This window comes from Petromyzon marinus, chromosome 50, assembly GCF_048934315.1.
Source record: "Petromyzon marinus isolate PM22_M1 ecotype Great Lakes invasive population chromosome 50, UKy_Petmar_22M1.pri1.0, whole genome shotgun sequence".
Taxonomy (NCBI): Eukaryota; Metazoa; Chordata; class Hyperoartia; order Petromyzontiformes; family Petromyzontidae; genus Petromyzon; species Petromyzon marinus.
In genome coordinates, this window is record NC_133716.1 from 7,569,168 (window position 1) to 7,593,592 (window position 24,425).

At 46.3% G+C, this 24,425-nt stretch overlaps 1 protein-coding gene across 4 annotated transcripts in view; it reads left to right on the forward strand.

Moving 5' to 3' along the window:
• LOC116953115 (potassium channel subfamily T member 2) overlaps positions 1-24,425 on the forward strand; it is a 224,074-nt gene that overhangs the window by 21,085 nt on the left and 178,564 nt on the right. For 2 of the 4 annotated variants that reach the window (XM_032972966.2, XM_032972965.2), the window contains exon 1: positions 20,366-20,621. The exons of 1 other annotated variant lie outside the window; for it this stretch is intronic. Coding sequence is in view for 2 of the 3 variants with exons in the window: in XM_032972965.2 (XP_032828856.2) it covers positions 20,563-20,621 (59 nt within the window). In the remaining variant the exon portion in view is untranslated. Of the gene's footprint in view, positions 1-20,365; positions 20,622-24,425 lie in introns of those variants that run through there. One more of the 4 variants, XM_076074843.1, reaches the window with a different exon arrangement.

Sequence of the window (24,425 nt, forward strand, 5' to 3'; positions counted from 1 at the left end):
CCTATTAAGGCCCGCACGGTACACGAGGGAGCGGTGTGACTTGCACCACGCCCGGCCGCCTTTGTCTCCCCAGTGGCGATGTTTACTGCACACCGCACCCGATACTCATTTGATGCTGAGTCAACCTAGGGCGAGGCCTATATACAGACACACACACACAGACGCACACGTAAGTGGCAAGTGCCTCTGCTTGTTGCTATCAAGTGCATTTCGAAGTTATTCTTAGACTCGTGCCGCCTTTGCTGTTGACGAACTGTCCCGCCAGGGTATCTGCAGCAGCGGCAGCAGTCTGCTTCGTCGCATTCAGAATCGCGAGCCCACACGCTGCGAGCGAGGTGGGAAATTTCTCATCGTTCTCACTCATTATTATCCACCGCCTCCACCCCCCTCCACCTCCCTCGAGCGTTCGACAGCTGCGGCCACTTCAACTTTAGCCCCACAGCTCCTGGTCCCGAGCAAGCGGTCTTGCCCAACTTGGGCTCATCACTCTGAAGCTGTGTGGAAGTCCACGTGACAGGTAACTCACTCGAGCGGTGGGCGGCCCGAGTGACGACTGCTGGTGATACTGTATAGTCCGACGTTTCGGTTGTCTTGCTCCGATGTGTGTGTGTGTGTGTCTTGGGTCTTGTCCCCCGCGTACTGCTCGGCGCAAAGCCCGACGTTTCGATTCTTGAAGAAGCTCCCAGCGTGTTGAGCGAAACGTCAGACATTGTGCAAAACAACACGTGGTGCAACCCTAAGACACACAGGAGGGCAATTTTTATTTCGTAAAATCGGGATAGGTGTTTTTTTTTACATGTATAAATCGTGTGCGAATATGATTATATCCCAAAAAGAAGGTTGAATCGTTTTATTGTTATTCGAGATACTGACATAAATTGCGTATGCATATATGCATTAGATTTATACGTTTTAGCTTGTTGTGAATAGTGATTGCTACTTTCTGTTTCAAAAGAAACTCCATTTTCTGATGTAATGAAAAGGCCACGCATTCACCCGACTTGACACCATTAGATTTTCATCTCTGGGGTTTTAATTAAAAGTGAAGTCTTACACGAGCAAACAAAGGGACCTTCAAGAACTTAAACATCGCATTGTTGATGCTGCTGCTGCGTCATCATCCATCCCTACGGCTGTGCCGTAAAACATTTTCTCAGAGTTTGAACGCCGAATTAGATCGATTAATTCGAGCATACCTCATCAATACTGTGCACGCTTAAATCAACTAAAAAGTCAAAGTAAAAATTTCATACGTTCCCAATTGGGTGCACATTCATCTACGTGCACACTGAGAGGCTGCGTGTGGACGAGGCTCAAGCGAGGTGAAACGCACGGCCGGCTAGGAAAGAAAATTTAAAATTCGCGGAAACCATCCCCGTGATTTCAAAGCGGCGGCGACTTACGATGTCGACTACGAGTCTCGATTGCGTCCACGAGAACGTCCAAGTGGAGAGCGTTCCCCATTTATAACTCTGCGATGGACCAACGAGTGGAAACCAATCTTGATTTGAAGCATTCGTGACTGCAGGAATCCATACTCTTTGGTTCTTTCGGTAAAAGTCACGTGGTAGGTAGAAGAAATAATAATAGATCACGACGTTTCGATCGCAACACCAGCAATCGTCATCAGGTGGGACAACCGCAGCAAGAAAACTTCAGTTGTGTCCAGCGGCATCATTTAACCGCCGCAAAACGAGACTCGGGCATTGTCTCGCTGAAAGGTAAGATGGCTATTTAATGTTGCTCGTGATTGTCGCATGCAAGGATATAATAAAAATACACGGGGTGATCTTTATTTTCACTTCTCGTCGCGAGCGCAGCAAATCGCCGCTCTGGCTGAGCGGTTGCCGTTGGGACCGTTCACGTTGTGCACGGGGAGAGTGCCGTGAATCACTCTGGGCTCAACACGGGACCCCTTTTCTGGTCCCGTGTTGAGCCGTTTAGTAAAATGCTGATGTGGCACGTGGAAATATTGAACTGTCGAACAACGGCTGCGCCTTTGTACATGAAGTGTGGACACTCGGTCAAGGGCTTCTTCTCCCCGTCCTGCTCACGGTGCCAATAAAGTAGTTGCGTGAATATGTTTATACTGCAAAAAATAGAATAGGAGATAATCGACACTGCCAGCGATTCGTATGCGTGTGTGTAGATGTTGAACGTGGCCAGCCGTGCCCATCAGAGGTGCGGGGGAAGGACAGCAAACTAAACACAAAAAAGCAGATTCAATGTCTTTCCATGTAATGTTGTCACTATGTTTATCCTTTCATCGCTCGATTCTTGCGGTCTCGATTTAATCGTTTCTCCGCGTGTTGTACGATATCTGTTAGCTCCATGTCATCTGCACATACAATTTGAATTCGTTGTAAACAATTGATTATTACCTGCGATGCATCGACGCACGTGCAGCGATCGAGATCATTGAGATCGTGATGCACCTAATATGCTGGGTAGCGTTACGTTAAAGTCTCTCCATCCTCACAAAGCCTAATTATATCATTGTTGTTCGCTGGGTGGTGTTGGCTATGGACGCCTTTTTAATCCAGCACTGTGGAGGCTAGGGTTGGTGGATCACAGAGATTTTGTAGAACTCCCTTCTGGCGAGCGTCGAGGTGCCGTGGACTCTGGCTTACAGAAGACGGTACAGCAAATGTGGACCCCCACCTCTTCCGTCTGTGTGGGATAGAGTATTTCCCCCTCGCAGCCACGGGTATTCTCTAGGCGCTCCGGTTTCCGGTCACGTGTAAACACTCATTAATTTGCTTTAAAACATCTTAATATATAGAGGGCTGCAGTGCTTGGGAGGGGGGGGGTTCAATTTGGCACCGGCTCACCGCGTGGTTGCCTTTTCCCCTCTTGTCCGTGCTTCCTCACGCATCTCTCGCATCGAGAGCGAGTGGAGAACAGTGCGTGGTCGCTTTGCGAGAAATCTGTATCATCATTATTATTATTGTCATTCGGCATGAAGGCGAATTGCACAACAGCATTCACAACCACGTTACACTCCGCCATGTGTGCAAACCAGAAATTCAGAGTTGTCGTCCGAGCGCGTCGCTGCCACACGCATGTCCATTTGCTCGTGTCGCCTGTACGTCCCAGGGGCTCATCCCTGCGTCGTAGCACTTTCCCATCGCAGCGCTGCACGCAGGCGCGCCCGTGATTGTCATTCGCTTGCCGAGGGCAGTGAAGAGCGATGGAAGGAGTACGGAGTGTTTGAGATCGGCTCGTGGTGCAGGAGCTTAGGTGGGTTGCGACACCGCGAGAGGAAGCGATGGCCGGCTGGCTGCTGATGTGCTCACAAAGCATGCACGCGTGCATTCAGATGGAACCGGGTCATTGGTTATTTGTTTACACTTGAAGTGGCGAGGCGTTAACTACCTCGCCTGCTGTATATTTGGAGTTTGTGTGTTCCCCCCGCGGTCGCGCGGATTTTTCTCCAGGTCCTCCTGTTTTTCCCTGCACATTTCCAAACAATGCATTAAGGGTATTTGGCTGCTATACATTTCCGCGTAGTAATTTGTGACCAGGTCGCTTCTGAAAAAGAACTATATAGCTCAGTGGGCCTTACCTGGTAAAAAAATAATAATAGATTTAGTTTAGTGTTTCCCTGCGAGCAGAATGGAAATGCCTTTAATTTGTATAGATTGTGTAGCTGCTGCGCGCAGGGGTGGAGCCAGGGGGATGGCAGGGTAGACAATTGTCACCCCCGAAAAACAAAGTCGAAAATCTGAAACATTCTGCGTATAAGTGTACGACACTCGGTCTGGCGGACTCCGTGCAACTGCATTGTCAGAGTGTGTCGCCAACCGATGGCGTCTACGTTCAACAGCCTGACTCTCTAATCATTCTTGAAATTGAAATTCGTTGAATGTCACCCCGGGGCTGAAAATCTTGGCTCCGCCCCTGGCTGCGTAATGTGGTCGCAGCTGTGCCGCATAGCTCCCTGACGCGTTGCACCGCGCGGTGTTGTTCGACGTTTCACTGCACGTGCTGGGACCTTCTTCAACAACTGAATTCCTCCGAAGGGACTGACAAAACAGGAGATGCGCCGCCATCTCGCTGAAGTCGCTTCGACTTTCACTTTCGACTCGGGGAGACGCTTCGGGGAAACCACGGCGGCGAGCGAGCAAAGTCAAATTCACACGGGGTCGCAGAGCACGCCACGCGATTTTAAATTTAGCCGCAGCAAATTCCCCGTTGTGCAGTTCACCAAAGGGAATGGAAGGGAAGCTGCACGGGCACACGTGAGGAGGCTGCGCGACGGATAATGGGTGTTCTGGAGTGAGCGGCGTGACCCCGCTCGTAGATGCATCTGAATCCGCGAACAAGAAGAGAGTGCCGGCACTTCAATCAATCAGGTCGCCGAGTGCACGGGGGAGACCCGTCTGTGTCCGCGATGCATAGAACGAGTGAAGGGCGTCTCCTCGTAGAGGATTCGACGCGGCCGTCTCATCCGAAAAGGTGGCTGAGATGTAAATTGACTCCGCGGGCGGGGGTTTATTTTTTTCCGCGCGTTCTTTTCCTCAGGGATGGGACGCCCGGTCCGATAGAAGGAATTCGTGTGATAGCGGGTTTTTTTGGGGAGGTTAGATTGTGCAAATATAAATGTGTCGTAAATCCACCTGCACCCGACACAGCCAGTGAGCATGGGTTGTCACGTGCCAATGCGCCAGTGCGTTACTGCTTCACAACACCGGTGTGTTGGAGAGTAAACCCACAACGTCTACAATTTGAGTGTGACATTTCGCTGGTGTCTACAGCCAGCATCATCATCGTCATCATCATCAGGCGATTGGCCTAAAGTGTGGATGTGGGTTTACAACACATTTTCATTTACGCGATTTAACCCTCCAAAAAACGTAATAGTATTGGTCTCGAAAGTCTGCGTGTTAAATATAAGATATTGGGATTGTAATAATTCACCTTCCCCACATCTCTATGATTTAATGAATTGCCAGAATTCATTGTTACGGTTGGACTCAGAAATCGATCATTTATTGTCCCGTATGTCTCGTAAGTACTGTCTGTCTCACTTGTTCTATCTTGCTCGTCCCATTATTATTCGCTGTCCTTGACTTTTTACTGTCCACTCTGTGATGAATGATGGCCTCCCTAGGCCGTGTTGGTGATGGAGGTTGTCTGGAAATGCTTTAAAACCACGTGGCTCAGTGGAAGTTGGTGAATAAGGGCCACGGGACTGGTTCAGGTATCACTCACCACTGATGTTAGCCAGTGACCGAGACTAAAACTCACGTCGGAGTAATGGTAACCACTCGGCCACTGATCCAATATGTGAATATTAGTAAATTTATTTTTAATTGACAAATTGTTGCATTTAAAATTAAAAAAAATACGCAAAAAGCATGGGGAAGGGGAAACCATTGTGCACTTGGAATTACGTTGAGACGGAAAAAGGAACATACCGATCAGAGAACATGCTCAGGTTAATTATATCGTTCAAACTGTGACAAATAGTAAGTGGGCCTTGGGCCGGGCACGTTGGCAGAAGGGACGATGTCCCGACGGTCAAGAATAATAAAAGAGTGGCAGCCAAGGAATGGAATGTGCCCGATTGGGCGTCGGCCAAAGAGATGGGGCATAGAAATTGGCTCGTGTGCATCTTTCATTCTCGGAAATAATGAAAGATGGGGGCGATGGCTTGGTGGAGGCCTTCATCTTGCAGTGGATTGATCATGGCTGCTGCTGATTATGATGATCGTTACATGTATAGTGGGTTCGAATTAGGTGCACACACACACACATCTTGGAGGCAACAGTATTTATTGGAATGGTAAGTAATATAACACTGCACATAAGGTGGTGACCACCTTCCTCAACTCACTAACACTCTGGAAACACTATACAGCGTGACCCAGGCAGGCAACGGGCTGCCTGGTCCCAGACGACGACCCGGGACTTCAGGACCGATGATGTCGCCTTCACTTCGGGGTTGAACAGCCCCGCTCTGCCTTCACACCTCTGGGAAGGTTTGGGTCCTCCACCACGTGACCCCCCAGTCACCCCCTTGGGGCCCCCAGTCCTCGTACGGGCCGACACAGTAGTGACGTCCTATGCCACTACACTATGCATCGTAAAGGCATAGCGCTGACAATACCTCTCACAGTCGAGGTATCGCTCGGTGGAATGTGTGTAAGCCATCGCCTCAAGTTGTTTAAATCCTCGGAGATGTTCGTGCCAATATTTCTACACCCCTTCAACAGGAGCGATTGTATTTTCATTTAATTAAATTCAACAAATAAGTGCATTAAGTGGCACGAATTAATTACGTGGCGCCTATAATCTGGTCGCTTAACAAATTAATAAGGCAGCAGTGCTTTATATATAAGAGGCTGTGTCTGGATGCATTCTAATGCTGTTTTAAGTCAAGAATGTCGGTGGGCTTAGTTTAGAACGCCGCTTTAATTTATAGCACGCCGCACTGGCTAAGGCTTGCTTCGAATCACATGGAGAGGCAGAAAGAGGAACACGTGGATGAGAGAACAAACATAGGTTAAATACTATATTCTTGGTTATTTCGGTAAAGTCACGTAGAAGGGAAACAATAAAATAATAAAAATATAAAACAATTAAATTCTCACGACAAGAAAATGTTCTTGTTGTGGTTTTCACACATGATGATGATTGCTTGTTGTTGCAGTCGAAACGTGAAAATTGTATTGTTTTATATTTTTCTTATTTTATTTTTTCCCTTCTACGTGATTTTACCGAACGAACCAAGAATATAAATCCCTGCAGTCACGAAAGCTTTAAATAAGGTTATATAATGTAGCATACTTCAAAGTGCAAAGCAAAGTGGGCATGGGCGGGGCACGTGCATAGCTCGAAGGGCTGATGGACGATGGTCAAACATAGCGATTGCACGGCAGTGAACTAATGTATTTTATGTTGAACTTCTTTCGCACCGCACGTAGCCAACCGTGCTAATCGGAGGTGCGGGGGAAGGCAAAGGAACTAAACACAAAAAAGCCATTCGAAAGAAATTAGTTTTCAATGGAGATGAATTAAAAGTGCACAGCTCCAGTGACTTCCTAGTATCGGAAGCAAGAGTGTTCCAGACGGCCGCAGAAACACATCTGAAAGCGTCGCGCGATGCAGTGAGACCGCCGTCGTTTGCCAAAAGTCGCCGCTGTTGCCGCTGCTCCTGCAGCTGCTGCGAGGCTGGCCGGAGTTCGTGTGATGATGTTTTATTATCGCATCCTTGACGTGATCAGAAAGAGATCAGAAAGGCATTATCGTGGTTCATTTGTGGCAACCACTTTGTGTGTAATGAGAGGGACGACCTTATAATGTGACGATGGGAGTTCTCTTTGTTGTTTACAGATGTGCGCAACTTGCGAGTTGTCTTGAATAAAGACGGTGGTGGTGGGGATTTTTGTCTTTGTGCTGTTGCAAGGCTCACCCAGCAGATGACCTCACAGCTATGCTAGTTCAGCATTGGTATTTTAGGGGGGCAGTTTTTTGGAGGTAGGCATTAAACGATTTTTTTGTTAAATATAAATTATGGAATTGCTTCAAGTTTGATTTTCATACGTTGGGATAATTTTTTTTAAACAATTTCAGATTTCATTTTGGACTTTTGTATTCAGATTTATATCATTTGAATAACTCCCATTGCTTTCCATTATATGTAATAATGTTGATAACTATTTATAGTTACATTTACATAGTTGTACGTAAAGTTCCATGAGTAAAGCAATAACATTGATGTAAATATTTTTATCTGTCAATTTTTTTAAAATAAAAATTGACGTCACATTCCTTCAACATGACATCACGTAATTGCGCATTTGGCGATGCATACCAAAAACCACGGATAACCTGCCGATAATAGGATTAATTTTCTGCGGGGCTCCGTAATATATATTTAGCAGATAATGGGAAGTTGTTTTTGTTATGCTGAATGGGAGAAAAAAACCATGGAAAATCACGGAAAATATGAAGCGTAGGGGCACAGATAATAGGGGGATCCATGAATCCTAGAGCTTCTGCGGCTAACAGTTGTCACGGGTAACCGCTTGTGGAGTGTGTGATATGGTAGATTACAAAAAGCAGACGAGGCCCACTGCTAGTTAATTAGTGTCAAGACGTTGGTCTTTTTTCTTTACCTGGTCTAACCACCTCACCGAGGGAAGTTGCCATGGTGTATTGTTGGCTCGCACGCTGGACTTGCAATCCAGAGGTCACCGGTTCAATGTAAAATCCCAGCACGGGAGCTGAAACAATGGTGGAAGATTCTTGATGTTATTAAATCCCCACCCTCCGCCTCCCCCACACCTCACCCCCCCACACTCCACCTCTGTCGACCCAGCAGTATTCATGGGCGGCTATTCCATCGGTAGGTCACAGGTGGTGGGGTAAAGTGTGGGTACTCCTACCTCTTCCAAGACGTCCGGCCAGCGTGGGAAGAGTAGATCAAAATACCAACAAGGGCATCTCTTTAGATCTCCCTCAAAGTTGAGGGGCCATTTCCGCCAGCAGTGGCACGAGCGAAGCAATTTCAGGCCTGCACCTTTATCTCAACCACCCTCCTCTTCTTGTCGGCTTCAGATTTTAGTTAGCGCTTCCTGTGAGCGCCACCCCCACTGACCCAAATGCGTGAATGCTTCATTGCGCATTATAAACTACATTTTTATTTTATTTTTTACCTGGTAAGGCCCACTGAGCTGTATACTGCAGCTCTTTTTTCAGAAGCGACCTGGCCACAAATGATAGCTCACCGAAGTGGCTTACCACGTGGAAATGTATCGCAGCCAAATTCTCTAAACTCACGTTTCTAATTGTCGAGGGAATAACCGGAGGACCTAGAGGAACAAAAAAAAATCCACGCGACCACGTGGAGAACATGCAAACACCAAATATACAGGTGTCACGGTCGTGATCGAACCGATGACTTGTTTTATATCAGGCGAGGAAGATTCAATCTCCCCACTGAGGCATCGCCGTTCGTTCCATAGCTCGCTCACCCCCACGCTCACAGTTGTGGAACAACCCGAGCCGAAATCGCATTAACTTGTTAGGAATCGCTTCACTGTTCGACCTTTCCTTGGGGCAGTCGATGTGAAATATTCAAAGGGAGGGAACACATGACAAATAATAATAAAGCGTATTACACGTATTATTGCCGTACACGTAAAAAAAATACGATGCAGAAATTATTCTGAAATTCATTTATTTTAGAGTGGCTGTTAATGGACATGATTTGTGATTCCTCTAAAAAGGCTGGATAATGAATACAAATGTGGCAGGGAGATTAAAACGTGAAAGTCGGCCATGTGTGTGACAGAGATAAATTGCAGTTGAACAGAGCCTGGGGCATATCGCATGGGCACTGAGAGGGCCTCCATTATGAAGACGAGGTTGAAAATAGTCGCCACCGATTTGAGTGTTTACAGCCTAAACAAATTATTTGGTTGATGCCCAATTATGAGTGGTGCAAAAGTACAAACAATAAACAATGGAATATAAACGATATTTACAGAGCACCTTCACTCAAGGCACTTGACATAGCTTACAGCTTGGTGACAGAATATAATTATTCAGATGGCAGGGGGCGTGTTTAAAGGAGTAAGGAATGAGTGACAGCGATAGAGGGGTACTTATGGATAACAAAAGGTTAGGGGGAGGGACGGGAAGGAGTTAAGTGGGCGAGGGGAGGGAAGAGGAAGCGAATGGGCAATAGAGAAGAAGTGAGGCTCTAAGGGAGGAATAGCAGGAGGTGAAGGAGGGGGACTGTTTAATGTACAGGGACAGTGCTGAGTGTTTGGGCAATGTTGACTCTTTGGGTATTGTTGAATCTGTGGTCAGTGGTGAGTCTATGGACAGTGCTAAATCTATGGGCAGTGTTGAGTGTTTGGGCAATGTTGACTCTTTGGGTATTGTTGAGTCTATGGGCAGTGCTGAGTCGAGGGATAGTGTGAGTCTATGGGCAGTGTTGAGTCTATGGACAGTGCTGAATCTATGGACAGTGTTGAGTCAATGGGCAGTGCTGAGTCGAGGGATAGTGTGAGTCTATGGGCAGTGTTGAGTATATGGACAGTGCTGAGTCTATGGTGCAGTGTGGAGTCTATTGTGCAGTGCTGAGTCTATGGACTGTGCTACATCTATGGGCAGTGTTGAGTCTATGGTGCAGTGTGGAGTCTATTGTGCAGTGTTGAGTCTATGGACAGTGCTAAATCTATGGGCAGTGTTGAGTCTATGGTGCAGTGTGGAGTCTATTGTGCAGTGCTGAGTCTATGGACAGTGCTGAGTATACGTGTATGGTCAGTGCTGAGTCTATGAGCAGTGCGATTATATGGATAGTGCTGAGTCTATGGGCAGTGCTGAGTTTATGGACAGTGCTGAGTCTATGAGCAGTGCTGAGTATATGGACAGTGCTGAGTCTATGGGCAGTGTTGAGTTTATGGGTCTCAGTGTTGAGTCTATGGGCAGTGCTGCTCAATGTGAAGAGGAAGTTGATTCCAGTGGAGGGGTGAAATGAGGGAGAAGGGCAGACAACTGTATTGGTAAATTTTGCCGTGTCATTCGTATTCGCCTTTCGGAGTGTGTCCTGTTTAGGAGCTGTTGTCGCCTTTGTGATTTGCAGGGAGCAAGGTGGTTACGTAACAACAGCATCGTCGAGAATGTAATGGTTTCAGGATGCATGCATCTAGTGAAAGCCTTAATCGTGCATGTTGCTAATGGACCTGACCTCCAATGCTCTATAAGTACCAGTCATACATTCTGCAACAATAAAAGTAATCTAAAATGTATAACCAATATCAGGAATAAATCGTAATAAGGGCTATTATAATACACGTTACCGGTGGCAAGCTTCGCCTGCTTCAATTCAACTTCAGCATCATCACCATCACCAGTCACGGTCAGTCCACTGCTAAATGCGCTTATTTAAGTTCTGCGTCTCCACTCGGCGGAGGTGCTTGGGAAAACGACCCATCCTTTAGCTGCCACTCCGTAATTATCCTTGACCACAGTGATCGATTGTTCCGCCGAAATATTCTTTAAAAAAACGAAACTTTATTTTATTTTAGCAGGAAAGCCCCGCTGAGCTGTTTATCTCTTTTTCAGAAGCGACCTGGCCACAAATGATAGCTCAACGAAGTGGCTTGTCACGTGGACATTTATAGCAGCCAGTCGCGTCGCTTGGGGTGGTGGGGGGGGTACGGACCGCACCGGGTGACACCATCAGAGGGGGGTGACACCAAAATGACTGTCTATAACATTTTTTGTGCAGTGTTTCAGCAGAAAATGTATATATTTTTTTATATTGATATAACTAACTACGTGGATATTTGTATATATATTTTTATATATACAAATATCCACGTAGTTAGTTATATATATATTTTTTTATATATACAAATATCCACGTAGTTAGTTATATCAATATTTTTCGTAAGCCCAGCTGTATCAATATACCTACAAGGCTAAAACTCTATGCTAATTTACTTTTTGAACCTTCTAATGCGCTCCTGTCAGAGCCGTCATTGTTACCCAAGCGCAGTGACGCTTCGAGTCACGTGGTTTCGTCTGCACGCGCTACGAGCACGCGCTGTTGTTTTCGTCGCTGCTGGCGTTTTTATAGTCGCTGGTTTTGTTAAAAAAAAATTGGTGTTTTAGCTACAATATTGTGGTAATTAGTATTTTGTGAACCTATGTCAATTACTTTTTTTGAGAATGAAGTAGTAATGAAAGGAAATATTATAATTTAAAGGTGTAATATTAATTTAGCTAGTTGTTTATGTCACTACCATTTCCATTACATTCGGTGACATACGGGAATTGCGATTTACGAGTAACATTAGTACACAAAACATTACTAAGGGTTCTGTATGGTCTGGTACGGGCGGAGGTCCATGAGGGGTGACACCAAACTCTTTGGTTCTATTGGGTAAAGTCACGTAGGTAAAAATATTTTATTTTCACCTACGTGACTTTACCCAATAGAAACAAAGAGTATGGATCCTAGCAGTCACGAAAGCTTTAAATCTAGGGTGACACCAACCCTAGTGACGCCACTGATAGCGGCCAATCACTCTAAACGCGGAGGACCCGGAGAAAAATCCACGTGAGCACGACGATAACATTCAAGCTCCATATATACAGGCTTCAGGGTGGCCGTTGAACCCACGACCTCCTGTTTATCACGTGAGGTAGTTAACATCTCGCCAACCTGGCCACTTATTTTAACAGTCTGAGTTATTTCTTGAACTGCATACATTCTCTCATTCATGTTTTCCTCGTTTTGCCTCGCAATGAAGTTAAATTCTCTTTAACAAAGTACCCCCAAAGATAAGTTACGGAAAAAAACATCATAATTGGATTTAGCACCCTCCGAGACTTCTAGATAACATATATATCGTGCCTTAGGTTAAGGGAAATACACGATATATGTCCCCGAATCCATGTTCTAAGATTGTTAATTTAGATTATTTTTTGCATTTTCTTAGTACTTGCGCTAAGTTTAAACCCTCAGGCCCTCGTAGAACATCATTAGAGTTTCCAGGTACAGCATTACATAACCATTTGGTTTCCTCAGAACCCTCACCGAATCTCTCTTGGACACTTTCACAAAGCATTCGTTTGCTACATTTCTCGACTTAGTTTTTTGTGTCGATGCTTTCCATGTTTCTCATTATGCTGGTATATATATATTTTACAATCAATATTCACTGTAACTTAATTATAATGTTACAGCCGATGTAATTCGATGCGACCATAAAACGGCAAATTCACCTGCCGTGTTTACACACGACCAACAATGCATTGGGCGCCGATGCGGATAGATGTTGACTACCTCGCCTGGTATCTAGGAGGTCGTGGGTTCGATCCCAACCGTGACGCCTGTATACAGTATTTGAAGTTTGCATGTCTCTCCCCATGGTCGCGTGGATTTTTCTCCAGGTCCTTCCACATTTTGAATCAACGTGCGTTTCGAGTGTTGGCTGCTAGAAATTTCCACGTGATACGTCACTTCATTTGCCGATCATTTCCGGCCAGGTCACTTCTGAAAATAAACTATAAAGCTCAGTGGGCCTTACCTGAAGTGCCTGCCTGTCCGCCGTGCATTAACAATGTGGTCTGCTCACGACCACCACGGCTCGGCCATTGAGAGGAATGAACTTTAAACAATTTTCTTTGATGCGCTTAAGCGTGGCGGGATCGATGGTGCGGTCAATGGTCTGCACGCAGCCTATTGCCCTTCCCGGTCAGCAATCGGGCAGTTTTCAAGCAATCACGACTCCCTTCACACGGCCCTACCGCTATCACAACAAAAATAGCCGCATTCTGCCCACATATGGTTAAACCTGGATGCTACGTGATGGGTTTGCATCGTTTCTTCGTACCACTTTGAGTGTTGCGTCTATTGTTGATTGACCTTCTAGGCATGTTTGGTATCATTTGTAAAAATAATAATAAGCTGAAAGTGCAGCCCTGAAATTGATGTTGGCAAAAAGGATCTCCAGACGATGGAGATTAGAGGTTTCAGATTAGAGGTTCAGAAGAAGTGTATCGCCAAAGTGCACAATAGCACTTTCAAACGGTGCCCTCTCTGCAGGTATTATGGTGTTGATTGGTAAAATAAATAAATACAATTTGCTTTTCATTTTTTAGTGATGTGCTTTCCTTTCTCATACTGTTCACTCCTAGCATGTTTTTGTATTGTATGTCCTTGTAACTTTCTGACCCGCCCCCACTGAACATCTGTGCAAAAGAGCTTTATAGCTCATCGGATTCCTCTAGAATAAATGAAGATTCTGATTCTGATGATGGCCACGGCCTAGAGACTCGCTTTCATGAATACCGATGAATCATGATTAGCGATAATAGAGTTTTTTTTTTGGGTTAGATCACGTAAATATAATTGTGTCGTTAAACCCGCCACCACGCGAAATAGCCAATGAGTTGTGGTTTGTCACGAAAACAAAGCATGCCAATTAAACCTTACAAATTGGGTGTGTCGGGTGGTGGCGGGTTTAACGACACATTTATATTTACGTGATCTAACCCAAAACACCTCGATTATGGATAATATTGGTCACGTGTTAAACTGAAAAATTATTAATGCCACCTATTTACCCAACCAACGACTCTCTGAGTCCAGAGACTATTTTTCACGAGCATCCTGAATTGTGATATCTATCAAAATTCCATCACTTTAACGAGCGTTTGACGAGTGCGAGGAATCCGCATTGCCCTACGCAGCGGCGGACAGGAATCGAAACCGGCGGACCGGTGTTATCGTGCGGCGCGCTATAACCACCGCGCCGCCGCTCACACCCCACACTCGTCTCACGTTTACATTTGAAACACTACACGCGTGTGCAAACGCCTGTTTGTTGATTCTGTTTGGACGAGCACCTGTCCCCGTGTCCGTCCACTGGAGCTCTCTGACGAATGCGCTTCAAGAAGACACCGGGCTCCGTGCGGCTGACAACGGTGGGGTTGCTAAAAGAAATGATCGCTGCGTCTCCGCCGCGCGCCTAGGAACCGGGCTAATTGGGTTCACTGCCAGCGATGAAAAGGGCCTCGACTCGCGCACATCCCAGCATTGTGGCGGCACTTTTGTTTTATTTTGCGTAAAATATTTTTACTTATTCCACATCCTCCCCGCACGTCACACATCGCAACATCCTGACGTTCTGGACGGTATTTGCCGGACACGTCGACGGCATCAGGCACACCAGACTCATCAGAGCAGGCGGGGGGAGGAAGGGGATGTTCCTTGGGGAAGGTGGGAGGGAGCGTTGGCCGAGGTCGTTGCCGTTCCGGGCTCAGGTATTTAAGACTGGTCTAAGGTTTCGGCCAGTCTTGTCTCTGAACGTGAAGCTCAGATTGCTCCAGTGCTCAGTTTGGGCCCTCGTGAATTAAGTCATTGTGTATGGGGGAGGAGGGAGGGGTTCGCGATTATTCCCGTGGTGTATCTTTCAATTAAAACAAAGCCCTCAGCCATTGGCGTTGAAATGCAATTGTCATAAAGTGATCCACTCGTAACGCACCGCATTGCCCTCCCCCCCCACCGGTTAAATAAACCCCACGCCGCCGCTATGCGTCACCCCCCTCCTGTCATCGTATCCACGCTCCCTGTTGCCGGGATTTCCAATTGAGGTCTTCGTGTGAATAAGTGGCAATTTGTTCGATTAAAAAAATGTTGCTTGCATAATTGCACACAGATGGTGATCGAACGTTATGCATCCGTCGTGTTCTCGTCGGGTATGTTGTATTGAGCGCGCAGTGAATGATTGTCCGTCAATAAAATGTCTCCCCTCGCTCTCTCTGTCACTTCGTGAGGATTCGGTGCGATAGGAGCTGCTGGCAATTAGTGTGTCATACGAGTTTCTGTTTTTTGGCCAAACTAAGTGGATTGTGGGATAACGTGCCAATTGAACAAGGCGATTGCATAATTCCTTTCATTGGCGGTTTAACGATGTTGCTGCCGCAACTGAAGTGTTGCAGCAACAACATTTATAATTTTGATCGCATGAACTATCTCTGTTTCTCACCTCTTCCATCGCTTCAGCTAGACCTACGTTTTACGTGGTACTTCTCAAGTATACTTTTTTTGGATATCCGTGTGACATTGAACAGTTGGTGTATTGAGTGTCCTTGTTGCTGTTCATAAGTCTGCTCATTCCAGTAATTGTGTTCACTCTACACACGTCTCTCTCCTATTTGCAAAAAAAGAAAGAAGCGTTCAAAGAAATACTTAATAAACTGGCTCCCAGTCCGTTCTCGAATCACACTCCAACAGCCAAGACATTCTGTTGAAACCTGCAGTCAACCGTAGCTCAGTGGGAGGTCGCCTATTATGATTTGCTGTCTCATTGCGTGAAACTGCCTTCCCTCAGAAGTCCGTGCTGTCCACTCCCTGCCTCCGTTCATGTCCCAGGCTCCAGGCCTTCCTCCTACCCCCTTGCGTTTCATGGGACTGTAAGTCTCGTTTAACGTTGTATTCGTGAATAGGCACTATGATGGATTTTTCTCCCAATCTGCCAATAATAATACTAACCTCAATAATATAATCTCTACTATATATTAAAGAGGAGTGCTGCAAAATAAGCTACATGCGATCAATTCCATCCTATTAAATCTAGATTATATATTAAAAAACGTATCAAGAACCCAGAACACGGACATCACATATGGAGACGCAAATGATGGACACGTGGTCGAACCCGGACCAATATACCCTCAAATGGGGGGCGGGGGGGTGCCGTGTCTGGGGGCACTTGGATCCACTGCCCCACCAAAGTAGGGGTAACATTCGGGAGCAGCAGATTAACGGGGTCGAGTAATATAACCAAGCAAAACAAGAAATAAGGTAACATAAGGCGCAATGTCTGGTTTACCATTATTATTTGCACCGAGAAGTAATGGTGACCATGTGCTTATCGCGATGTTTCAGTATCGGGAGTCCATCCCCTCGCCCCTGGCCCCCACCGTTCCGATAATTCATGCTGAGTTGAGTAGAAACTGGGTTGGGGGGATGGGCGACCACGTAGCCTCATTCTCCAATTATATTCCTTTAAGCTTATGGCTGAGGTACTCTATTACCACCAAGGCAAGGAGAGTTCTGTGCCAGAGTCCCCAAGAGGGGTAATTACTGACAGTGCTAATCAAGAACGAGCTGTACAAAACAAGGGACGAATCGCAGTATACAGAATATTTCAGAATATTTATTTTTTACTGTCGTAATCCGATGAGTTATTATAAAGCTCTTTTTCACAGATGTCCAGTAGTTTTTTTTTTTTTACAGATGTCCAGCAGTTTTCATTGATGTGGCTGTTTAACAATTTCGGCACAATTCCGGTAGTAAAGAAATAGTAAAGGTCATTAAATGTATCGGAGGGAATGCTGTCACGGCCTAACGGTTTGGCGCACTGGACTTGCAATTCAGAGGTCGTCGGTTCAAAATCCCGGTGTGGTAGTTGGTGCAAGTCGATGAAATCCCCGCATCCCAAACGTTGTAAGTTGGTGCTTCACATTTTATGGATTAGCAGTCACATGTCGTGGAGTATCCCCGATCTCTTCCACGATATCTGGCCTGCGTGGAAGAGTAGACCAAATACCCTTTGGATGGGATCTCTAGAGCTTTCTCTCTCTCTCTCTGTATGTACGTTGAACTTTCGCACCGTTACGTAGCCAACCGTGCCAATCGGAGGTGTGGGGGGGGGGGAGGACAACACAATTAATGACCTTGCTGCCAGCAGTTGGCTTGAGCAGGCAATTGCACAACTGCACCTTAACACGTGTACCTTTCTCAATGCAAACCCAGTTAATCATGCTCTCTCCAGAGTCCACGCAATGCCAGGAGGAGATCAGAAAATGGGGCAATGCCATTTACTTCGCAATAAGCACATCCCGGGTCTCGTGTTCCCGATGTTTGACTAAACTGTGCCAGGAGTTACAAGGACACCGGTTCTCCACGTGCGTGTGTGTGTGTGTGTACTTGTGTCGCTGAGTCGGCAAACACTAAGCCTTGATGGGAGATAGGGTCAGCATTTGCCCGTCGTCGTTGCAATTCCTTCCATTACCTTCAATTAAAAAAAAAATCATCCGTATTTTTTCGAAGGGCATGCATTGACATATTTGTATGACGGCGTGCAATAGAAATTAATAATGTATACAACGAGGTAAAGGTAGATACAGATACGACCTTGCCTTGGCTTGCTCGCACCACTCCGAGCGGAAGAGTCGACATTACATGGAGGTCTAGAGAGCCACTGTAGAGGGGAGTATGGCCTCCTCTTCCAGAATATGAATTAGAATATGTATTTATACTCGAGGAATCCGATGAGCTATGAAGCTCTTTTTTTCACTGGCCATACGTTTATTTTATTTTTTTCATTTAAAAGAGGCGGGAGTGCCCACACTCTATCCCACCGCACACGACCTCAGTGTGGCGTGCCAATTTATACTGCCGGGTGGACAGAGGCGGTTGTGGTGGTGGTGGTGGTGGTTGTGGTGGTAGGAATTTAAGAAATCTGCCACCATCATTTCAGGAGGAAGGTCGAATCCAACTGGCGACCTCAAGCGCGGCAGCGTTCCCTGAATGCAAAGAGCCCTATTCAGGAAGCAACACTTCACTGAGCCTCAACTCTTTTGCTGCGGATCGCTTCAAGGAGATGTTTTTTTTTTACCTTTCAATTAATATTAGTTTATTACGAAAATAAAAAGCCTTATTTGGTGTGTGCCTTCAAGAGTTAATCTAGGAAGCCATTTGCGAGTAAATGTGTGTTAGTATAGCTAGTGCACAACACTAGAGACTGGACCCTTGCCATGGGAATGTGGAATCTACACAACTGTCGCTGGGCAATAAACAGAAATGAGCACAGTCCCATTTCAGTAAGAACAAATATTTTCTAATAATCATCATCATCGTTGGCACAATGTTACGTTTACATATATAAAGCACGTACTGTATGCATTACGTACTCTATACATTACTATATATACAGCACAACATGGCATTTCTGATCATCACTTATCCGCCCTGACGAATTAACCTCGGTGTATGTGTCATTGTATAGAGACGTTCTCATATCTGCTTATACCTCAGTCTCCACCACACTCATTGCTCCCCTCTCCTTCAACGACTTCACCGGCTTCCTATCTGTCACCACTGCCTCTTTAAATTACACACCTTAGTTTTCAAAGCTTTGCAATGACTGCCCCCCCCCGCCCCCTCTTACATGTCTTCTCTCATTTCCTTGTATGCCCCATCACACCTGCTCCGGTCACAAGCTGCCGATCTTCTTGCTGTCCCTCCTCCACCCTGCACCCAGTCTCGCTTTCGCTCCTTCTCTCTGCTTGCTCCCTTACACCGGAACAAACTCTCTCTCTCTCTCCACATCCGTCTCTCCCCCCATCGCTTTCCTCTTTTCGCACTGCCCTCGGGCCGTCTCGTCTCTTTTCCCTACTCCGCCTTTCCCCTTCCTCTTCCGCCACCCCTGCCAGCACCGCCTAACGCCCCTAACGCCAATCTACCTCGCTCCCTCCACCCCTGGTCACTACCCGATCCCCAGCCCTTATCTTGCCATTTTGTGCCGTAGTCGGTAAGTATTGTCAAGCGCCTTGGTAAATGGTGCATTATAAATAAAAAAAGAATATAATTGTATACGCACACATACTTACATTAAAACAGGAATATAATAACACGAATGTATAGCCTTTTGTCGATCCACGATTGGTTGGAGGTGTTCCGATGCTGTGTAAGTTTCGGGGGAATTTTGACCATACTTCAACACTGATGTTAGCCATGGCCAGGAATCAAACTCAGGTTGCAAGCTTCATGGCACTCCACTGCACCACGTGGCGACTGTCCTCCCAGTATATACACAAATGCACACCTGCATTTTATAAAAAAAAGATATTGGAAATGAAAAACCACTTGAGTTCAGAACTGCAAAAAAGCTATATGAGGCCTCATGAGTCCAATGCCCTGAAGGGACTTTTTTTTTTAATTCAGACATCCGCTCAGTGTCGCATTCATAATCTCAACAGCCGAGCTTAGGCTCTCTCATACGGCGAGGGTTAGTGGTGATCAGCAATGGTTATGCGTCCTTGTCGAGGTCATGGTGGTCGTGATGCTGTGGATATCTGCGGGAATTGGCCACGAATCAAATAAAATCGAGTACATTTGGTATCAGTGCCATGCTTGTCGCGCAATGCTGGCAGGAGAGCTCCGTGTGTTACACAGGGCATGCCGTAGTCTGTGGGGGCATCACAGCAGGGGGGTGATGTCACGACGGTTATTTTATCCAATCGGGCGATACGCAGCAGGTGATTTCCCACATTTGGACAAGGGCGCGGGGAACACTTGACCTACTCTCTCTTTTTTGTTGTTGCTTTTGAACAACGTCGCGCGGGATCTTTAACGTCCACAGCGCACCCACGGCATTAACCTGGGGTGACCGCGGGGATCGTATCCACGAACCTCTTCCACAAGCGGTGACCGTTCCACCGCTCCACCACTCGGCCACGACATATTGGGCAGCGTTTAAAACGATGCGCTCCATGGATTGCCTTTGGTGCCCACACACGTACTGCGGCCCATCTTGCTATCTTCAAATTCCCATCGGTGGCCATGAGGGTGGGGGGAGTGGTGGTGGGTTGAGGACTGCGGGCACCGGCATTGAGCCCCCCACGTCTGACCACGGCTGCTCGCTGCGCCCGACCGAGCGCAGTGCGCAGCGAGAGGATTCCACTCGCTACGTGCTCCGCCTGACGTCACGAGCCAAGGCCGACGGCAGCGTTGCGTACGTGCCGGGAGGCTTGGCACAAATGCCCCCACCCCCAAACAAAAAAAACCGGGGGAGAGAGAGAGAAACAAAAAAAAATCAATGCCCAGGGACAGAAGCGGTTAGGGAGGCGGGGCAGCGGGGTAACGGCGGTGGGGGAGGTGACGGTGAGCGTACAGCGTTCGACGGTGGGAGACACAGCCCCCACCCCGACTCTCTCCCCCCCCCCCCCCTCTTCCCGCTCGCGATATTAGCGAGGGTTCTTTCGCACGGGGGTCCCACTCCGATATGGAGACATAGATGCGGCATGGTGACAGGATGCTCGTCGTATCACCCGACAGGGAAGGGGTTCCTTCTCTTCCCGATGTAAGTGCTTGCTGTCATGTTTTTTTTTTTGGGGGGGGGGGGGTGGGTTGCCTTGGGGAGGGAGGGGGGCAGGGTGATAAAATGCCTTGCGTTGTTTCAGCACCGCGGACAGCGGCCGGCACCGCGCAGAGCGCGCGCGAAATGCTTGTGGTGATGCCCGTTCGATCGTATCTACTTAACTCGCATTTTGGTCTCCCTTCAATTACCGACCTTTTCTTTGACTGGTGGCCGTGCAGCAGAAATGGCCCTTGCATTGTGTGCCGTGTGATATGATGGAGGATGTTTTGAGTGCTTGTTACTGGGGGGGTGGAAGCAGCAGTGGGTAATAGTGGGTGTATTAACACACACGTTTGGGATAGACTAAATGTGTTTGATGCGTGTTTTTTTTTAGAATACATTACATAATGCATAAATGCATAATTATAGACGTTTGTATATATAATGGATTAGGTTCTGCTGGCGTTGCTGTATGTAAGCTACGCAACACGAAACGTACGATCAGCGAAGGTGTAAAGGACGTCCAGTGAGTATGGTTCGAGCTATGCAGTATGAATATTGAATTGAAGAGACATTGGTGTTGTTTTATACACACGTGATTACCTGGCTGTGAACACACACACGTGTGTGCATATACAAAGATATACGTGCCATGCTTTGACCACTTTGCGGGTATGTTACGGCATACGTATGTCCATACGTGTTTAGTTTGTTGTCCTTCCCCCGCACGTCCGATTAGCACGGTTGGGCTATGCACGTTGCGAAAGACGTTCGACATGCGTACGTATGGTCCGCATGTTCCTGCGTGCACCTTTTGCCGACGCGTAACTTCTGTTTTCGTGATTTTATTTTGTTACAAGCTCCTCGTTCGTCGACATGAACCCCAAACGTGAATTTTTACGTCGACGTGCTTTTATAGTGACACGTCAACGATGCGTGGAGAATACAAGCCCTACGTTGAGGATACCAATGATGTAAACTCTGTCGTAAAAGTCCTGAACGAAATTAGATTTCGAGTGTCATCAGATTCATGGTACGTAAAAAAAAAATATAGAAACTCCAGCTCATCCGGATGCATCTCGCTATCTTAGGCGCATCACGCATTCCCCATATGTTGTTTGAGCAATTGTAAACTGTAATTATTTCACCGTGTATTCATTCTTTGTGTTCGTCTAGCTAACATCTGCATGCAGCGGTTGATCATTTGCTTTAACGGCTCAGGTTCTTCCCCCATTGTCTCTTTGTGTTTGCCCATCTGTCTCTGTGTCGTCTTCGTTTGGTGTTCGCTAACAGCAGTTTCCTCAACGTCCTCTATGGCTCTAGTGGAGATTGTTTGTCTTTCGTGGTCATATGTGTGTGTGTGTTGGCAGAAAAGTGAGGGTGATGAATTGACTCGAATACTGCAATATGATCCCAGCGACCAAAGTTGGATTTTGAATTACGACGAACAACACTAGGGATACGTTCCGGAGATGCTCGTGAATAGCACATTTCGCGGATAATTATATTGGCCTACGAATATCGTACAGTCTGCAGATGCCTCTAAAGCTTCGAGAAGTTATCTCTTCCATCTCTTTATCTCATTACTTTATCTCTTATTACTTTATTTAATAAATTTCTCTCTCTCTCTCTCTGTCTTGATGCAGTCGTGTATAGTTCGCGTAGGCGCGCTTCGAGCATAGCCAAATTCGCGGATAGTAAGTTCGTGCATAATGAGGGAATACTAGAGTGCTAAATATAATTTTAACCCCTAGGTCACCTCACCTTGAAAGAGTTTACTGCGCTCAACACACATGACCACTGTTAAGACAAAAGTAGTCCCGGCTGCGGCGTGGCCTACATAACTACAATTCGTCGGTACTTTATGCAATAAAAACAATTTATGAACGCCTAAACTGCAGTAGCAGTAGTAATGGTGAACGTTGCCAATTGTACCTTTGTTGTTGGTGGAAATAAAAGTAATCACGATGTGATGATGTGACTTTTTTGTGCTTAACAAAACATCAACATCGCCGTTGCATAACGCGTGCAAATTGTGCTTCAGAGCTCATGCCCACTCGTAAACAAATACTAATTAAGCCATCGCAGTATCAAGATGCATTGCCCAATTTAAAATCGTTTCCTGAGTTTTAACTTGTGCTGTCAGAAACATACTGGCTGTGCCAGAAAACAAAGGCATTGGAGTAATTTTAAATTCGTTGGATGTAAGAGCTTATAAATAGTAATATAGCTTTAGTAATTGGACGCGTGCTGGAGGCATTTTTTTCAGCTCTGTTGCCTTAGGAATAAACATTGGAAATGTGGCAAAAAATGTTGAGACTGCGGTAATTATAGGATGGCCGCTGTTAAATACTGTCAATAGCGGTCATCCTATGGAGACTATTAACCCTATCTAATGCATGTTGAGGACTCCCACGCTATCAATGCGTGAGGTTACACACCGTTACTTTTTGTTGGTTAACATTATTCGATCGATTGATGCCTTCATATGTAAATATGTAAATATCCTGATTGTGCATTCGCCCTCATGTTACGATCTATCCCGCAGAGCGATGTAGCCCCACTCGTTTTAGAGAACGGCCCATTGAAGCAGACGCTGCAGAGCTGCCCCTGAGATGCCTTCAAGTGATCTCTGATGCACAAAACGGAGCGCGCATGAAAGACAAATTGGTGTTTTAATTCTCGCAGCTGGAATTCAGGCGAATGAAGTGTAGAACAAAAAAAGAATAATGTGATAGCATTTATTTTCTCTGCAATTGGTGACCGCGGCTGAATATTGATTCCTAAGCTACTGCCGCGTGCATCACATTTCAGATGTAAGGATCTACGTTTGCGTTCTTTTCGCCTCGTGCATGTTGTACAGCTATCATCAATTGTTACGTAAGAGGCAGTAATGGATAGAGGAAAGTCGAGAGACCACTGCAAGGATATATCGATGAAGGAAGGAGTCAGTCCCAAATTGCCCTAAAGGTGGTGTCGTAGCGGTCAGCGTACTGTGCAAAGAGCAGGGGAAATCTGAAATGAATGACTGGCTGCCGTTCAGTGCCAGGCGATATCCGAACTTCCCCTCATCCTGCCTGTCGTCACCCCACACGTGCCCTAACCTGCGCGGTGAAGTATGGTAAAAACAAACCCCATGACCGACATTGCGCCGGGAGGCCATCCATCTAGCAGTGGATTGACAAAGGACCGAAGATAAATGAATCGTCATTGTGTTGCATTATTATCGGTATCTTTATTATTGTTTCATATGGCGTTTCTATTGGGTTTACGTGACCGATTCCCGCAGTCATTAGAGGCTGCTACAATAGAATAATAATAATAAGCCCAATCATAAACCTGCGGCCTCTGATCACCAAAATTCGTTGCACTACCCAGGGGGTGAGTGAATCATCGGGACTCGGAGTGATTATAACTGGAATGATTCAACTTCACAGATGAGTTTTTTTTTTAGGCAAGAACTCTGACTCCCACGTGTGACCGTGAGTCGATAAATGTGTCCAATCTCATCAGGTGCCAGTGTATAAGACATGCCCGAGCCATTGATCCGCGGCAGGCTGGCAGAACGGCACGCAGCAACAACCCCGTTTGAAAAATAAAGAATATGCATTAGCATTTCTTGCAATTAAACAGGTGTTAAGGTGTTCAAACACCAAATAGATTCCGTTTGCATGGAATCAAGTCTGAATTAACAACACGTACTTGTGGTGAACATGCGAGCAAACACGCTCTGATAGTATGTGCATTGTCTTTGAGAATTATTAGCCTACACCAGAGACACCCTTCCTTATGGTCGAGTTTCACCCG